Raw genomic sequence first — 19,988 nt, 5'->3', positions numbered from 1 at the left:
ACAAGTGGTATAACACGAGGTAGTGTATCACGTTTTCTTCTCTTAAAAAATTTAAATAAGCGATATGTAAGAATACTTCACTATGGATAAACAATTTCTTTATGCAGACGATCTTATGGTAATGTGTTCATGTTCTTTTCCTGAGCTTAGCCATACGCCAAATTATCTGTATGGATCTCAAAAAGTTTCTCTGTGATCCTCGAAATGGAACCTAGAACCACTAAATGTAGATAGCTTTATTGTCGTGATTTATTTTTCAATTTTGACTTTACCGTAAACAATAAGGTCGTATCTAGGTTTAATACTGTGGTAGACTTAAGACTCAGATATTCCCACAATCTGTACTTTCAGAAGCAGGTCTCAATGACTTCCGAGTTGTATACTACGTAACCTCTATAACACTAACCCACGTATTTTAATGTACAAAGAATGTGTCCGACCAATAATAATAATACTTTGTCCTTATTATATGTCGTGTATTCGTTTAAGACAACCAGGTTGGATTATGTTCAGCGACGATTTCCACTCCGTATTCGTCACAGCCATTGTACTTTAAACCAAAAGTCCAGGTGCACTAAACTAAGACTTGATCCTTTATAATAAATCTATTTTTGTTATATCCCAATGAGTAGAAAAATTGTATTTCTGACGTTTTGTGACTTAATTTAAGCCACTTCTTCAGAGTAAATAATTAACCGAAATTATATTAACAAAAGTACTGATCCGTTATAGAAGCCGAGGCTTCAATGAAGTCAAATCTCTCTTTTCACGATACTGAACAAACTATACTTTTCATCCACTAATGGAATTCAGGATTCAGAATCACCGAGTTGCAGTGTCCGTAACTGGTTTTAAAAGGTAAAATTGTCTCATAATAAATCTACTCTCGATAGGGAATATTTTACAAGAATAATTATAAATATACATTTGGCAAGGTGATTCCTACGGAGTGGAGTTGTTGACGCCAAGCTCAAACCTCCTCGTTTACTCCGGCCTGGGACTGTCATTAACTTTAGAAGGTCTACTAGTGGTGTAAAACTACCGGATTACAGCTACTTAATTGACCAGTAATTTTTGTCACTAAAACATTATTTCGAACATCTGTTAACATGAGATCTGTGGTCACATGCGAAAAACTAAAACCAGACACTCAATAGTTTGGACATAAAAGACAATGATACATAATATTAGTTAGTTTTCAAAAAGAGCTTACTTTGGGTATCAGCCAAGGATAGTGCTCCTGAATAACGGACCATGTCTTGCCTGACACTGCCAGATGAAAATCAGGTCGATCAATCGTTTGAATGGACAGAGAATGGCGGGTTTCAGTGGAACTTTTGTACAAACCTTTCTCGAAATCTGCACGATTTCCTTTGTCCTTAGAATCAATATTGTTCATCACATCACCTACTGTTAATGATCTGCAAGCAATAACAATCATGAACTAGAAATTTATCACAGGAGTTTATACAGCAATCTTCGGGCTTAAATACTGCACTTAAATAACTAGCTAATATAAACAGCCAACTATCGTGCTCACTGTTATGAATAAGGAAATTCTTATAATCAAGCTGATTTCAAATTTTATTTATGAAGAAATAAACAACTTGTCAATTCACCATATATCAACTTATTTCTCCGACGTTACAGTCAGTACTATATAACACGAGGGCTATATATATGAATGTAAATGTTATCGAAGGACTACTGAGGTGATCCGGTGATGTTTAATTATTTCGAAACACTGATGTTTAAACTGGTATTTAGATACAAAACCCACATGATGAACAAACTAAAGTTTGTCATCAGAAAATCAGCTCATCAAATCCTTGTCAGAAGTGTATGATTTAGCGTAGTAATCACAACCAAAATCTCTACCAATCTAGAGACTGGTGAAATGATTGCAGTTTGACGACAACAATGCTAGCATGTTTACCACTTTTCATTCTGCAGATTATGAACAGCTCAACACTCAATGCGAATTAACTATGTTTTTCTCATCACTTTGTTCATTCCAAATGTTGATAACTAGTGTATTAATTTAGTCAGTGTTTTGGTACTTAACGCAACGTTATTTATCAGTCGAGTACTTTTGGGTTCTTGTCAAAACTTTTTCCTATTCATAGAACCACTCTATTTTAAATTGCCTTTGATCATTTATAGCGTTAGTGCTCGCAGTATTCCTGAATCTTGTCTAACTGTTTCAAACAGAAGTTATCAAGGCTCAGTGAAATGTTTTACAATAAAATACGGTTGTCAAGACGTAATTATGTGATAATTCAGTTTAAACATATAGATTTTAAAATTAGCTAGAAAATGGCTGACATAATCATATTTAATTTACATTATGAAGCGCCAATTCAAATATTTTTGTTAAGACGAATAGTGACGAAATATGGACAAACTGAACAATTAAAATTGAGTTACTAATTGTTAACTTCACTCGTTTCATTTACATAATATATTCTAAACTAGAGATAATTAAGATTCATATAAACAAAATTATATGAAATCATACAATTATGTACTTGATTTTGTCAAATTCGAACAAGGTTCAGTTGAAAAAAACGTTATCATGTTCAAAGCCTGTTTTTCGGTTTATGAAATGCATAAATATCAAAAGAACGGCCAAACGTATGAATCGCATTCAACCATAGATATTCCTATAAAGTACTAATTTTGTTGAAACTCATGTTAATGAAATGAAGCGAACTAAATTAATTCCAACTCATTTATAGACAGCTCCTGGAAGACTGTCAGTACCATTACAAGTATAAAAATATCACAATATGGTTTTTCTATTAGAAAGAAACTGTTTTCTGAATTGTCATAAGAAAACTCCTAGTGAACTGTAATCTCAAGAAAATTGTTGGTGATTCACGTTTCAAATCTACCTCGTATCTAAAAGAAGTACGTTGTTCGTTTACAGTTTCATTCATACCCTGTCATAATTTAACTTTGTTTTTCAAGATTCAGAATTCTACTCGGTTTCATTAATTATTTCTATTCGTCAAGTATCAGTCTAAATGATATTCAAACAATGAGAAACAACTGAGTTTCAATCCTTCACTACCTAATACGCGTTGCTAGAAAGATAAATGATGTTAGGCTTAAATAACTCGTCAGTTAATCATTCCTTTAATACATACGTTTTGTTGTAGCATTAATAGCGGGATATTTCAAATTTCCTAGAAGTCAAACATAATTTGAAATAAACTTATTTCAAACAAATAGACATGTCATAACATGTAACAATAGACTGTAGGGCATGGTCAAAAACTTTCAGTACTTCGCAACAAAACTTTAAAGCACAGTTACCAATATTTTTTAAAACAGGGTGTTGTAATCATTGTTGGATTTGAAGTTTCACAGTAGACACTGACTCCGGATAGACAATCATTCAAAAATAGAAAGGACTGGATAGCTCTTTCATCGTATTACGAGATTACAAAGGAGTAGTAGATGGGCACTGCTAGGATGAAACAACATATATCAGTATTCCATATACAAAATAAAAATGTCAACATAGTGTGGATGATAAATAGAATAGAAATCTAGTTCCACAATATACAACAGTAAGGAACCGCATCTTAAGTGAATTACTTATTTTACATCTAGTTTGATTAGTTAAATATGAATAATGTTTTCCCAAAAACATTTGGCAGATTAAGTCTTTATTTAACAGGGATGCAAGACTATGAATGCAGAATAACTATATTTAGAGCAATAATAGTACCAATGATGATTTATTCAACTCAACACTACTGACATACGCAAGTTTGAATGGTCAAAGCAAATATAAAACACTTATGTACCTAGTAAAAGCTTTTGACGGACTTTGTAATCGACCAAAATTAAATCTTGTTTTCAATCGCTTGGAAAATGACTGTTTCGATGTCTCTCTGTTGTCAGTTTTAGTTAGATTTCGCTTCATTTGAATGTTAGTTGTCGCAACTTCAGTAACCGGTCTGTGTAAGTCTTCTGCATAGTGAAACTGAACAAGGGAATTGATAAGATCATCTGAGAAATTTTTAATATTTCCTTCATTGGTAGCATCCTGAATGTTGTTTGGATTCTTTTCAGTAGAAAGTCCAATATTTGGTACAGGGATTGGTTGACTTTCATTTAACACATCTGAATCAAAATCATTACCAGGACAAGGTGGTGGACGAGCTGTCACAATGACAACTCGATCTAATTCATCAATCATTTCGCAGTCTCGTGCCACAGAAAGAGAGGTAAGCATATGATCACCTAAAAACAATATTTGACAGAACTAATAGAAATTATTGCTAAATATGTATCATTAAAATAAGTCTATATCGACAAACTATAAAAGCTTTGGATTATAACGAATATTCATAAAAGATACATGAGTACTTTTGTCGATTTTAAGCCAAAAAGCAATTATCAATTCATTGAAGTAAATAGACACAGACTGGCAGAAAACTTCACTTTTTACACTTACCACTACTTGGGTCGCAAAACCGGTTTATACTTCTGATTGAAGTGGCAAACATTTCACAGGAAACAATTTGTGAAATTAGTTTAAAGTATCGTCCACGTCAATTTTTAAAGGCAGTCAACAGTGTTATGTGTGAGTCGAAATTATATACAGATGACGCTACAAACTAACTTATAAACTCTTCACCTTAAAAATGATATACCTCGTTTAGACTATTATAAGTATATTAGTTGGCAATGTTTCAATCTTAAGTTATTATGCTATGATGATGGAAATTAACAAGACATGAGCCAATGCACTTTTACATCCTTTCACAAAGCTTCTATCTTTGTGACAACTTTATAAATATCTTTGATCTGTATCACTACTACTGTCTAGTTCTATAAGACAATTTATGCCAATTTATTTATAAATTCAGATCTATTCATACTGTTATATCAACACTTCTATCCCAAAAGGATCTAACAAAATACTCTGATGTTCAAAATGCCAAGAGTTAGGAAGGCAATTATGACCTGATGGTTATTTAGATTATTATTGTCATACTTACGGTACACGTACGTCTGCCTGAAGGTAAGTCAGAGCATATGAAAATAAAAAGAAATAACCTGATTAACCAATATCTCTTAAACTCCCTTTCCAAAAGAATTTGTGGATCGAAGCAGTGAAGTTTCAAGCATTTACCATTAGATTCAGAGACTAAATGATGTCTTGTTCACCAGGATGATCCGGAATAATGGTTAATTCTAAAATAGGGCGAAGTAATTATTTAGGTTTGTATTCCAATAATTCACCAGCCAATATCAGTTGGACACACTTGTCTTCTTTAAATAATAAGATTCTTCACGAATCTACTTGTTGTCATGTCGAGCAGTACAAACGAACTAGGTAAGAGTTTAACATTCCTCCAGAAATAACCTCACATAGCTGGCCATTCCAAAAGAGCCACAGAACATTCATATGTCTGGATAACTCCCAGAAAGTTTAACTAATTTGAATAACATCAACAGTATATCACTGTGTCACATGACACACGCATTTTGGTAGACCTGATTGACATATTTTAGTAATTACTGCTTCGTTGTTCCGTGCTCTCTGTTTTCATTTTAATTTCTCTAGTTGTAGATAATTATCATTAATTCGATCTGACACACGAAATGACTTTAATTACTCCGTTCATAAATCAACGGTCTGTCCATTTAAGAAATATTAAAAAATTCCCAGCTGATGCATTGGATAGCTGTAATACATGTACTACCTAAACAATCACTTAACTAGTATACCTAAAACTTTCTTCTATCACATTTTTGTTCTGTACATCTAATGCTACCATTTATATCAAATTGATCATGCCTGTAAACTGGCGTGAATTCTGTAACTATTATTTACAGAATATAAATTATTATTATTAAAGGAGGAATGAAGAGGAACGTTCACTATTTAAACCAGGTTGGTGGAGATAAATGGTCCAAAAAGATAAGTTGAAAACCTTTAAGACGATCGCCTGCTTCAGTTTGAGGCATTTAGCACTGCAAACGTTTTTCTATATACCGTCTTAAGAGGACCGTCTTTAGTAATGTCCTGACACCGGTTTCTCAGAAAAAGGTTTATACTCTAATTTTGTTCAGCCTAGTCTTTTTCAACTGACGATATTTGGCGATCTTCCGTATCCCATCATCATTATCTCCGATTGATTGCTTGCTTCCGGTGGTAAATACATACAAGTGATGATGAATTTTGGTAATGTATTCAGACCTAATCATTACAACTTATTTGGTATCGTTGCCTCGAGTTGACCGCTTGGATCTACTTTTACAAATATCGTTACAGCAACTTCAATACCGTCTATAATTCACAGACTTTTGTACTGAGTGAATAAAAAGAAAAGAAAGTTAATAAAGTGGTATCTTTCATAGTATAAAATTCACTGAGCCAAGACAGTCATATATAGCTCATAATAAAACCTAGTACTGATTTCCTCATGGTATTCAACTATATATCTCACAAAAGTAAAGTGCATCTTCCTAACTGAACATAATCGACCTCGGTTGTTTTCGTTATTGGACTGTATCTCTTGTTGATTTATCGATTGACTGTACGACCTCTCGCTATCTATTCCACCACAATGTTTATGTTTCCTATAGTGAGGTAGACTGTTGGTGTCCCACTCATACGTAGTTAAAATTTTATCAGCTATTTGCCTAAAATGATGCTTGGGAGCAAACACTACTGAACTCACCTGTCACCATAACCGGTCGTATATTCGCTTGGCGTAGAGTTTTAATAACCGGACCAGATTCAGGTTTCAGTCGATTTTCCATCACCAGTAGTCCCAGAAACAAAAGATTATGTTCAACTCGGTCACGCGATATGCGCATAATACGTAAATATGATGCCTTGATAGGTCGCCAAGCCAATGCCAGAACGCGAAAGCCTTCTCGAGTGAATTCCAACAAATTTGAGTGGAAATTAGAAGGTACTGCAACAGAAACGTTTATTCAACAATACTCATTATAATAAATTATAATACATGATTTTTAATAAACATTTACTGTTACATGTTGTATGTTCAATTCATGAATTATCATTATTTGCTGCTAATAAGTGTAGGTACAAGGCTACTGTAAAACAAATAATAAGTCAAATTAACTGTAATGATCATATTACAACAAGCAGATACATTTTCAAGAGATTTATTGCAATTTACTTTAGTACATGGAAAAATATTAAACGGAATTTTGAATAACCAATGCTATAAATACGCTATAATTCTCAAAACTCCAAATGAGTATATGACAGCGATTTTTAATCACACGAACCTAGAAACTACTGTAAAGTACAATAGTAAACTTATGACTTAAAAATGTAGGTATACTGAAGTGAATTTCATTGAAAGAATCAAATTATAATTCAACTTTTGTGTTATAAACATTAAAATATTCCGGTTTTAATAAAAAATAAGATCATTTAATCTATCAGAAGAATATAGTTTGGCTTAAACGTTTAGCTTACTTCCGATGGAAACAATTATTTCAATTAGACGATTATTGTGCCCTCGTAAACTGAATTACAGATTATCAGCAACAAAATACACAGCCTGATGATATTTCAGAAAAAACGTTTCATACATCGGCGGTTCAATGTGTTATCTCATGATAAGAATTTCATAAGCTGAGAACTTCCACATTTACACGTAACTCGTGTACACTTTCGAATGCGGTTAGCTTTACTTCTATATAGTTAGATTTGTCATGTGCACTTCCTTCTTAATATTTTCAAAATAAAGGAAATACAATTTGTAAAAATTATAAAATAACACAATATGTGTTCATACATCAAAGTGATTATTTACTTGTATCACGTCGACACAAAACTTCTATTGTCTCTGGAGCGCCCTTTGTATATACATGAAATTGAGATTCATTTAAAGTACGTGTTATCACAGACATCCGTTGTACAGACGAACTGAAAGGAAACTGACGTAATATACCGATCTCATACGGTATCTTCTAAAAACGAAATGCATATAAATTAGTCACTAAGTTTAGATTACAACCTATGAAAAATAACCTACAGTAAAAATGTACTTTAAGAACAAGCTACTTTCTGATTTATTTAAATCCTATATTCTGAAAAATTCTTTCTTCTTGAAGTCGGTCAGAAAGTCATCCTCACTGGTGAGCCCAGTCTAACTTTTCGTAGGAGGTAGAATAGTTGTTCATGCTTGCAAATTGAATATCCAATACCTGTGAATAAATAGCGATCCTTTTAAGGACGTATATCAGATTAGTCAAATATTTCAACTTAGCAGCATATTTTTTTAGTCATACGCTTCGTTAAAGATTAAAAGCACACATACTTTATTCTTATTTCATACACAGACACTTTGAATTTTTCACGGATAAATCGAGAGGAATTTTTAGTTATATATCGCTACGTAGAAAGCACATGTGAAAAACACGTTTTACAAAAGAATACCTAAGGGGAAGCTTCTACATGTTGATTGTTGAGTAGACAGTGAAAATTTACGTCATCATAACAAAACTCCTGACACAAAGTAGATAGACCAACTTTAGAAGGTCCTGGGAAATAAAAGGAGTGAGGGAAAGGCGCCAAATGGATAATATTAAAACCTTTTTATCAATGAATAAGGAATCGTTAATAGGAAAGACAAATTAACAATATGAGCTAAAATTTCTGCCTGAAACTGAGACTTACTTTAAATGTATCACCACATTCATCCTTCTTGGGACGTACGATTGCCGATATAACTAAATCAAAATTATGTTGATCTTCCGAAGTAACTTCGATAAATTCCTATCAATCAAAGATCGATAATGTGCCAGTAAATGAAGATAAAAATCGATTTACAGCTTTATGGACATGTAGATTAAGGTAATAATGCTTAGCTAACGAAGATATTTATTTAAAAGAAATAAAAGCAAACTAAACAATCTGTACACCTTCACAAGTACAAGACAATTTAAATATTACAGACAGTTCTTGACTCTGGAGCACGTTTTTGTGAAACGTATCCAGCTCGAATATATTCACAGCTAACCTTGTAAACACCATGCGTGGAGTATAGAATAGCTTATAGGTGGTAATAAATCGTACCTGACAATCATTGGTATTGCTGTACAGGCATAAATTTGTGAATAAATAGAGCCGAATAGCCCTCAACATCATCCCTTCATCTACGTAGAACATCGAGGTCACCGGCTTATATGCTTGTATTTAAACGTTGATCTTTTAAGACAAATTTCTGTGGAAACTATATATCACACATGTAAGCTGCATTCATCAAACGTAAACGCAACAAATGATTCTAAAGGCATTTATTCTAATTCTTGTAAAACCATTACATCCAACGACTGAAATACAGGGAACAAATGGAATCCAGTTATTGTGAGCTTATCCATAATTATGAAAGAAGTAAAAGACTTGCTTAGTATAATTGTAGTTCTCAATAAGGTGAAAACAATAGGGGCACTACAATAGCTAGATAACATCGAGTGAATAATTTCAGTAATGTTCTAAGTTCAGTTACGAGATCTCGAAATCAGATCACTAGTATAGATGCAGTGACTTCTGACATAAACATTTGTAAACGTGTATTACTCAACATTGAAATGAACGCAAATCACGTACGTATATTTGTCTCTTCAAAATATGAAGTTTATGTATAAATTAATCTAACCATTCGGAAATATAAAACCTACCCATTTGGTAGACTGGAACATTTTCACATCCAAGGGGTCACCTGATAAGACGCCATCAATTTGAGTCAGTGAATGACAAGTAGCCATGCATTCAACCAAAGGTCCATAATCTAACTTTGATGGTTCGAATTCAGGCTTCCCAAGAACTCCATCTCTGTTTGGGACGACACCCCACAGATCCAACCCATCTTCAGTGAGAGTACCAGTCTAATATCACAAAAAAAGATAATCAGGAGCATTAAACAACAAACTATTCGAAGATTTAACTATTTCCTTTGAAAAACAACAAACTTTGATGTTGCTTAGTTAATTAAAAATTCAGTTCGAAATGTATTGACAGATGCGGTAACCAAAATGTTGCGATATATAGTGGATCATTCATTCACTAATGTTCCACATTTATATTTTAAAACTTACTGTTTCAAATATAATTTTTATCGAAAGGAATAATTAGATTAAATAAATTTTTCTCCAAGAACCGTGTTTGACGCATTAATTCAAGATGAACAAAGCACTGTTTGTCATGTGATACAGTAGGATAATTATGAACAGTGACTTTAAATGAAACGCTAAGTGATATTTTCAAATCAATTTATCTGTATAATAAACTGTACGATATAATTTTAGCAGTGAAACAACCAACAGTACAAATATAGGGGTAATCGTTTTAAACTAAACGGATATAACAATACAGTCAATCACAATAAAACATTCACCACGTTATCCGTGGATTGAAACTTTTAGTAATCATGCCACCGACAGACAGCTAGCTAAACCATATTATGTCAACCAGTACACACGAGGTATATAAAATGCAATATTTTAAAAATAGTACAATCTCTGTAAGAAGAGATTAGTGTTCAGTGAATACATAACATTCAAATGAGAAAAAATATCAAATCATTGTACCAGATAAACTTAAGTTTATGGATTTAAGGGAAGAAAACGAACAAAATCTTGGTATTTCGAAAATTCTGAAGCAAAACTGGAAGTATTATAAAAGTACTATTAAAGAACAGTTTTATACTTTTTTAAAGGGTGTTGCATACAAATAACTTTATTGAAATTTATATCGCTTTATGCTTTATTCTCAAAATTCATAAGTTTCTATTTGTTTATTGAGTTTCCTAGAGAATTCAGAAGTTCCAAATTTTAATACGATTTACTAACTACCCTCTAATAGTTTAACAACGCGTTGATTTTTACTTTCTGCGTAATACATCAATCATCTATGAGGTTAATACTAGACTGAAACATCAGTTGTTCGACGAAAAATATCAAGCCACTGAAATGATCAGGATCACGCAACGTGATATTTACACATTGTACGTAAATAATTAAAATTAAATATTTATAATATTTGGAAACTTAGATAGTTAGGTATAAATTTGTGTTTTAAAACAATCGAGTTCTTTGCCATACAAACATGGGAGCAAAAAATAAGTTCACGTATTCTCACCAATTCGATCTACAACTTGATTTCTTTTCGAAAAGTCAAAGATATACACAGAGTAGAATTCATGTGCTTTATAGAAAAGTTTGATGTTTAAAACAAAACCAACGAGTGAACGAGTTTCGTTTGGTAAACACTGTTCATCAGAATTTTCCCCTATCAACATATCCAATTTCAACATTTCAACTTCAAGTACTCTTTTACACACATGATTTTCCAAATAAGGTCACTGTCCAGATGTTTTAAAATACACATCCTTTGTGACTTTCTGCATTCATGTCAAATGATCCTAGTAAAGGCGACAAATCAATCGATGGTGTTGTGATCTATCATTAACCAATGTTTGAACTGATAGTTGGATACAAAACCCACATGATGAACAAACTAAAGTTTGCCATCAGAAAATCAGCTCATCAAATCCTTGTCAGAAGTGTATGATTTAGCGTAGTAATCACAACCAAAATCTCTACCAATCTAGAGACTGGTGAAATGATTGCAGTTTGACGACAACAATGCTAGCATGTTTACCACTTTTCATTCTGCAGATTATGAACAGCTCAACATTCAATAACGTCATTATGGTTGGTTGTTGGTTGTTTCTCGTCATTTTGTTCATTCGAAATGTCAGTAAGAAATACGGATTATGAAATGTCAGCTAGCAAGGTTCAACTTTTATTAATTTTGTTGCTCGTTTACCACATTATACCAGAGTGCTGTTTAGATATATAATGAATTAAACTGAATCTCTGACGTGCGAAACTCTATTTCGTCCATTGTTTGACAGTTGAAGACTTCATGTTCCCACTTCTTTACAAAACAAGCCAGAAAAAGTAGACTTCTGTTGGGCTACAAATGCAGAACAATAACTCATCTCCAATTACCAACACGTATATTTTCTACTCAGTAGTTTGTTTTTGCTTCATCTTAATACAATATTCCGATAACTTCGCGAAAAGAATCGATCACACTCATCATTAAAACAAATAAACGGATAAACAAAATAAAAACATTATATCTAAGAAGAATACAAAATGTAATATACACCCACAAACCTTATCGAAACAGGTGAGATTAATCACACCACAAACATTCATAACGCTTGGATTTATACAATAAATACCGTGATTACGAAGTCGCCGTTGGGCGAAAACGATTCCAACACTCATCGCCACTGGCAGAACAGGTGGTATCACAATTGTTACTATGTCCAAAGGTCTCAAAATAATATAGTACAACTCCTTCTTATTCCAATACTAGTTGAAATCAACATTTAAAATTTAAAAAAGATTTGCAAAATGAACCTTATAAAAAGAGATAAATTATAATGAGTTACTAAGTAAATCCAGTGTTTAAATGACAATCCATTTACAATAAATCCAATAATGGTACATAGATTTAGCACAAAAAGAAATAAAAATATTAATACAACATTTCGCAACTGAGATTAATCGACTTTGGAAATATTTATCAGGTTAACTTTACGATGTTTGGTTACAGATTCAAGCCAATACCGGAGAAAAACAAATTTTCTCCATTTGAAGTCAAATGGCTACTTCAATACTAACTTCACTGCTAGCAACGAAGAAACCGCTATGAAACCTTTAATTTTTAAAAAGTTACTCATAACAAATTATTAGATGTAAAGTAATCCATTGTGTGACATACTACAGAGAAGCCAGACAAACATTGTACATGTAATCATTTGTATTTGCTCGTTGCTGATTTTCCGAACCGAATTCGATCGGAGTTCAATTCAGAGTGCAAACTATGGAATAAGTACATATTCAATTGACAATTTCCAAGTAAAAGAAAATATGATTTCTGTATTCCGCTTCTACACACAATCCAAAACACATCAAAATAATATGTGTGAAACAAGTTATAGGATCACATTACTTGATTTTGTAGAGTGCACTCAAAAGTACTGCGTAATATATTTCGACCATTCATAAAATCAATAGGATTTCTCCAATTTTATTCATTATTTATTTATTTGAACACATTAATATCGGTACAAAGGGTCACCAAATACATATGTGCCGTACAAAAACAAACAGAATGTGAAGAGATAGAGGATGTGAAGTGCGCGCAAGAAAAAAGAGAACAAAAACGAACAGAAATTAGTGTATGAGAGTGAAATAATAATAATAATCAGAGACGCAGTTTAGTTAGCAAAAGTACAACCAGAAAGAGTTCTTTCAGTTAAAGAGGTTACGTTCATTTTTCATGACGAAAGTAAAAGAAAGTTACAGCAGGATCACCACTGACTTCTATTCTGAGACATGTCTGATAATGTCTCAAGCCACTGTGTTGCACCATCTTTAGGACCCCGACCAACGAGTCATGAAGAACCAACAGAACCCAGTCCTGTTCAGCATTCTTTCTTATCACGACACCATAACATACACTGAACGATGGAGAGATTTGGTTGTATACCCTCATTCTATGTGAGGTGTTAGTATATAAGGCTTTCAAGATGTTAATAAATTTCTCAGGCACACCCTTCTCCAATAGACAATTCCAGAGAATAGTCCTGTTCAACGAAACGAAGACAGCTCTAATGTCAAGGAACACTACAAATCAAATGATAATTACTACTAAAAATATTATTTTCCAACTGACTTTATTGTTCTTATACTTTGAATTAAACTAGTAATAAAAGCGATGAGGGACTTACCATGAGATAAATGGTGACACACAAACTAACAAGTGCCACTCCACAAAGGGCTCCCAAAAACTGATAAACATCCTGAGTAAATTTAAATTTCATAGGTTTCGGAAACATGATAGATCGCACAAGTTCTCCTTTAGTGGTCATAAATCCCGTTCGGATAACTACATCCAAAACACGCTTATTTATATCACCACGTGTCTGAGTGACAGATGTGCCACTGAAGAGAATATGTCGTGGGCATGAACGAAAATCAAATGTGGTATTTTCATATTGTCCATTGGGCAGTGGGATTTTTGTAATCGGAAGACTTTCACCTAATATCCAATAAAACATTTACGATAACCATTTAGCACATATTTTAATTGATTACTTTAAAAGAACCTTCATGTAAGTGATTTATTTCCCTTGATGGAAAAACTAAAGCTTAAATTTCATGCATCTTTTGAGCGATAGAGAAGAGATTTAAAAATTAAATGAATCCATATTTCTAGTTTTGTATTGCCTTCAAATGACTAACAGAAAAAGAGTGTGAGCGAAATTTCGCTACCTTGGTAGTCAGTTGTATGTTTGTTAAACTGATTGGTTTTGCTTATTTGATGACTTCAAATCAGTGAATTATTCATCATATCAGATAAATTATTACTCATTTTTCCACGGTTTATTTCCAGATTACTTGTCTGGCTTTTATCCTTGCAACACAATCATGCATTTCAACTATGCCATGATTATTTACTCCCAATAACCCTTCTTGTTTCAAGCTAATAAAACACCATATGATTAGAATGAATCAATTTAGTTCTTTACATATATTTCTTGTTTCTTCGCTATAATACTCGATTATGGTAGACATTTAATGCGTTCTTATTATCTTCATTGATACGGATGGTGAGATAATAACGGAAATCTTTTATAAATACTCATGTGATTATTTCAAATAACTAAATTACTTGTACAAACAGCCGTTCATTCAATTGCACATACAGTCATATAAAGAGGATTCCAAACCCTGGAATTACAAACATTTCAACGTGCCCCCATATGAAAATTAATCAAACACAGTAGATTCTGCACAAATGTGTACAAGTGGCCACAATTTTAAAAAACACAAGGAGGCCACTTAAACTAATAAGAAGAAAATAGAACTAACAAAATTTATCAAGGTTATGAGTCTAATTTGATTAAATTTTTTATTAAAAATACCAGAAAATTAACCTGGAACACAATTCATATTTGACCGATTATTGTAAATGATTCCTCATTCTTTTGTATCAGGTATATTAGTAACAGTTTAAATACAACGTTGTTTCCCAAATTAAAGCTGTACAAATTTTATTATGATCGATGGTATGTATATAAAAAAATCACTGTAATAACCCTACCCTCATTGACGAACAATACGGCTTGATGTTCTCATACCGTACAAGTTGTGCCTATATTGTTAACGTTCATAAGAGCTTAGAAACGAGTTGATAATTTAAAAATAACCTAGAGTACAACAGTATAACTTAGATGGAAATACATGAATTTTGATTGGTTGCATTACCGACACCGAACAAAACAGCTACCTTAAATATATTATCATCTGGTAATGGTGAAAGTAATTTAAATGTACTCTTTTCTAAAAGTAAGCAACTGTGCTACTTACATTTCCAAGTTACTTCTGAGTCAGGTAAATATATAAGAACCTAATAATACGATAGTAATCACATGATGATCAGATTTGTCCACAAAGTTAAGTAGAAGTAGTAGTTGTTGTTGTAGCATTCAGTTGTTGTGTGTTCGCCATGAACCGTGACTCTATCAGTAGTGTTGTAATAAAAAACGTTAACAAGGTCTGTGTACCTCTTTGGTATGACTTTTAATGACAGCCATTCCGATAAAGTATATGTCAACAGGGTCAGACGCTGCCTTGGGGTCAATAAATATCATTACAATCAGATCTCGTCAGGTATTTCTGTGTTCCAGAGCCAGACGAAGGGTAAACATTTTGTATATGCACTCACGTCGATTTCTGAAACCAGCCCGGTGCTTCTCCCTGGTTTGCTCTATAAAAGCCCTAGGTAACTATTAGGTGATTGTTGAGTCTAGTATTTCAGATATTATATCAGTCAAACTGTGTTCTCTGTGATTATCAAAAGAGGATTTCTGTCCCTCTTGTAGACTTGAAAGATTCAGCCTCCAGATTCTGGTCGATATGTCTGTCAATCTAACTGCTAAAACTTGACCACTATCCTTAAGATTCTTCGAGGCTAATTCATCGAGCTTAAGACTAGCTATTGCTTTTTTGAATTTAATAACAGTCGGGTAGCTAATTTCAATCTCCCATCCTGGTTGTTTTGTAGTGGTAAGTAGAGAACAATTAGACTGTTCTTTAATATGTTTCGCACATCATTCTAATAATCTGGACTGAAAGAAGACGATGGTCCCATCTACGTTGGATGTAGTCTCACTGATACCTGACTTTCTGAATGCCAGTTTTTGATAAGTTTGAAAAGCTTCCTGCCGTTACCTTTCGCCGCAGTCTTTTTCGTTCTTTAAATTCGTTACCCTACACTACTCACAATCGAACATAAACCTCTTGTCAACCTAAATTTTAGTTGCTTTCGCTACTTATCGTGTTTAGATCCTAACGCGATGAGCTTTCGAGCATCTATGAGTTATATAAACGCCACCGAAACCCACTGATATCTCTTCGACTTTTGGTTTATATCGCTGGTAGATATCAACACGGCTTATACAACTGATCAGGTATCGAGCCAGCATACATAGGACTGAACATTACTTTGATGATCGACTAACTGCTTCTCCAGTCGTTACTGTAATACACTCTTTTTTTCATTATCGAGTGGTTTTTAGATGTGCGATTGCTTTTATTCTGTTTAAAGTTGGTTCCCACTAAAACCAGACAGTAGAAGCACCCGGTCCTCATTATCTGTTTGATGAGCTCAGACATTGTAGTACTCACTTAAATGTCTTTCAATGCGGTTAAGATCACACAAACAGGTACTAAATTCACCAGCTGCGACTATTACTATTGTGTTTTTGTTGTATCCCGAAGAGAATTATGAGTTGTAACTTTTGAAAACTATTTATGGACCAATACCATACATATATTTTTGTTGTATAACTTTTAAGCAGTTAAACTATGCATATTCATGTTACTCCTATTATAAGCTTTATTTGGACCCATAGACTATTATTATACGGTTTACCGCTCTTGAGTTATGCACAGTCTATTAATTACAGTCTCCCACATTCACAGCCACATTAGGCTAGATCTTTTACAAATTTTGTTTTCTATTTTGTGGTGAGATGTGGTCTGTTTGGCTTGTACATGAATTCATTAGGTTTGAAACACATGACTCATATTGCAGGAGCTGAGATTGGTGTTCTGGACTCAGCAGACAGGGCTAGACGGGAAGAAGAACCGATAAGGACTCCAGAATGTTCGTACGAGTTTACGTGTCATTGGTCCGGTCGATAAGTCATTGTTCTCTAGTCGGCGGTATCATTACGTCACATATTATTAGGGCACAAGGCCACAAGTCATAACAGTTTTTAAACCCGGGTGGTTATCGCATGATTTATTGACCAATCGAAATACAACTTATCCAATCTTAGTATTATGCTAAACCTGTGACATTCGACCGGTTTGAGAAGCCTAGCACCCTTATTGGTCCTTTGTTCGCCTAGCCCGTCCAGTTAAAACAAGAACACCAATAACAGCTTCCACTATGTGAATCATTTATTTCAAACGTGCTTGGCTTATATACCAGCCGAACAGACCCCATCACATCATAAAATAAGAAATAATAGTCATACAAGATCAAGCCAAAAAGTGGCTGTGAACGTGAGAGACTGAAATCAATAAACTGAACACAACTTAAGAACAGTAAAAAGTATAATAATAATAATCTATAGGTTAAAATGTAGCTTATAATTAGGGGAATACATATGTTTATAATCTAGATACTGAACGGCTATACAACTGAAATATACATATATATATATATATATATATATATATATATATAACAATAGTCCATCTGAGCGTCTAACTTTTAGAGGGTTAATAGCTTTCAATAAAACTCATATTCTACTCTGTCCGAAATTCAGCCAGTGGTGGCTTAGGTAGAGACTACGAAGAAGCACTGTCTACTGTATCTGTCCAAATAAATTGTGAAAACAGGCTCCTTAAAATGCCGGTCTGCTTCTATATTTTTTTGTAAACACTATAGTAACATTTTACCAACAAGGATGAAGCTACGTTTTCAGTTTAAGAATAAAAAAACTTGAACCCTAATGAATAAAACGATTTTAAACTTCTATGATGAACTTGAGATCAAATCAATTTTAAACAGATATGAAAATTACTATTTTTTAAGACCTACCTGTTAAGCTACTTTCATTCACGATACAGTTCCCCGTCAATAATACTGCATCACATTGCATCAAACATCCACTACTCGGAATGGCAATTAAATCTCCTGGTACCAATTCGGTTGAATCGACAAGCATAAAATCTATTCGTTAGAAAACAAAAATATACAAAAATCGTTTTCCCTAGACTTGTTGAATCAACACTTGTTGTTTTCTAGTATCAAAGTGAAGATAGCAAGTAGCATTTACTTGAGAAAATTAGCGCTTTTCAAGTAAGCTAATGTTATGAAGCTAGTAAATGAACATTCACTTCTATTCCTTCAGTGAAATTAATTCATTGTGTACCTTAAATAACCGGTCGCAAACACAGATGAGGACATATAAATAAAGAGTTAAATTTGGATGCACATTTTGTAAAACAAATCATTTGCTACTCTCTAAATCATGTAAGCTTTTAATTATGTATATTTTGTTGAACACAGACAGAAGCTTACAGTAGAACGATGTTTCCAGTCGTGAGGATAGTGAAATATTTTAATATATTAGCGCAATTATCTAAATTTACTTGACAGAATCAACATATAAAGTCAGGCGTCAACATATCTGATTTTTCCTGCCAAAATTTTCATCAGAAATGCCGCATACAATTATTTCAAAAGCAAATTCTTAAAAATAATTATAAAAACACTTTTTACAGCGGTGATGTTACGTTTCATAAATGAAGTCCCGTATGTGGATATTTTAACGGTCAAATAAAACCAACCTCTCTTCCTAATCAAATAGAAATATGGCACGTAAATTGTTTATTCCATTTTTTAAACATCTGTCAGTGTTTTGGAATGGCCACTTAAAGTGCGACAAAGGTAACGCTTATGTACTTCAAAAGTTTTGGTAAAGCTAAGCCAATTTTAGGCACATCAAAAATGCATTTAAACTTCAGTGTTAAAAATTAGCATTCGAAATTTTCTTGTACTTACCATCCTTCCCGTCATAACGTCTGCACACACCAACTTTAGATGAAACACATACAGTTCTCTTTAGAGCGCGTTCATTCTAATTCGTTGGATAAAGAATGGAGCGATATTATATCTTAATTAAACTCATTCAATGAGTTTAATCACAAAAACTTTTGTCGACATAAAAATATGTTAACCGTAAAAGTAGAAAGTTATTTTATAGTTAATTTATATAAACTGATAAACGTCCCTATCAAAAATGAGCATTCATCGGAGTATTTCCAACGTTAATAATAGATCATACATAAATACACTCCTGTGCTCTTAAAATAATCGGAGTAAATGCTTAATCCTTTTACAATGTACAAAAGACGCCAAGTAAATGACTGTAGCCTCCATTAATTCACGCTAGTTAATATAAAGACAGAACCTTGCTTCTTTCTGCACTTAGACATTATCGGGTAGTTTCGTATCGATTGATATAAAAACGAACAGAGACAACTTTATTCCAGTTAGTTAAATAGTAAACGTTGACTCGGGTTCGATGAATAGACAACATAACGAAGATTAATCTTACTGAAAATCATTTTCAATCTTACAGAGGTTGCAGTAAATATCATTCTCGTATTTGAATACACGAACTTAAAAGTTTACGTTTTGAACAAAGTTACCCTCAGCCTGATGATTCTCAAATAAAACTAAGTAAATTTATCATACAATCAACCTTCAACTCTACAGTTGACCTGGAATTATTTTGCTGTCTTATCAAATCACTCATGATTTGTCACACTATCTAACTGCTACACAAGTAGTAACAATTTTATTTCTAAAATGACTA

The 19,988-nt window shown here is 33.2% G+C and overlaps 2 protein-coding genes across 3 annotated transcripts in view; both read right to left on the bottom strand.

Moving 5' to 3' along the window:
* The window catches only part of MS3_00003396 (uncharacterized protein), a 32,375-nt gene extending 19,280 nt beyond the window's left edge, over positions 1 to 13,095 (bottom strand). Inside the window, exons 1-6 of one of the 2 annotated variants that reach the window (XM_051211174.1) lie at positions 12,193 to 13,095; positions 9,688 to 9,894; positions 8,684 to 8,782; positions 7,818 to 7,974; positions 6,705 to 6,944; positions 1,672 to 4,254 (exon numbers count right to left, since the gene is read on the bottom strand). In XM_051211174.1, coding sequence (XP_051071212.1) covers positions 3,788 to 4,254; positions 6,705 to 6,944; positions 7,818 to 7,974; positions 8,684 to 8,782; positions 9,688 to 9,894; positions 12,193 to 12,306 — 1,284 coding nt within the window. In that variant the 5' untranslated portion in view covers positions 12,307 to 13,095 and the 3' untranslated portion in view covers positions 1,672 to 3,787. Of the gene's footprint in view, positions 1 to 1,213; positions 4,255 to 6,704; positions 6,945 to 7,817; positions 7,975 to 8,683; positions 8,783 to 9,687; positions 9,895 to 12,192 lie in introns of those variants that run through there. The other variant, XM_051211175.1, reaches the window with a different exon arrangement.
* A 689-nt stretch (positions 13,096 to 13,784) lies between these two features.
* Positions 13,785 to 19,770, bottom strand: MS3_00010368 (uncharacterized protein; the record flags this gene model as incomplete). Its single annotated transcript, XM_051218730.1, has 4 exons — positions 13,785 to 14,128; positions 18,206 to 18,337; positions 19,172 to 19,247; positions 19,750 to 19,770. The coding sequence occupies 4 exons, from the start codon at positions 19,768 to 19,770 to the stop codon at positions 13,785 to 13,787; spliced, it is 573 nt and encodes a 190-aa protein (XP_051071211.1).
* Between the last annotated feature and the right edge of the window lie 218 nt (positions 19,771 to 19,988).

The sequence above is a fragment of the Schistosoma haematobium genome, chromosome ZW (assembly GCF_000699445.3).
Source record: "Schistosoma haematobium chromosome ZW, whole genome shotgun sequence".
Lineage (NCBI taxonomy): Eukaryota > Metazoa > Platyhelminthes > Trematoda > Strigeidida > Schistosomatidae > Schistosoma > Schistosoma haematobium.
Note: the sequence above shows the minus strand (reverse complement) of the source record. Positions and strands in the feature narration are given on the sequence as shown.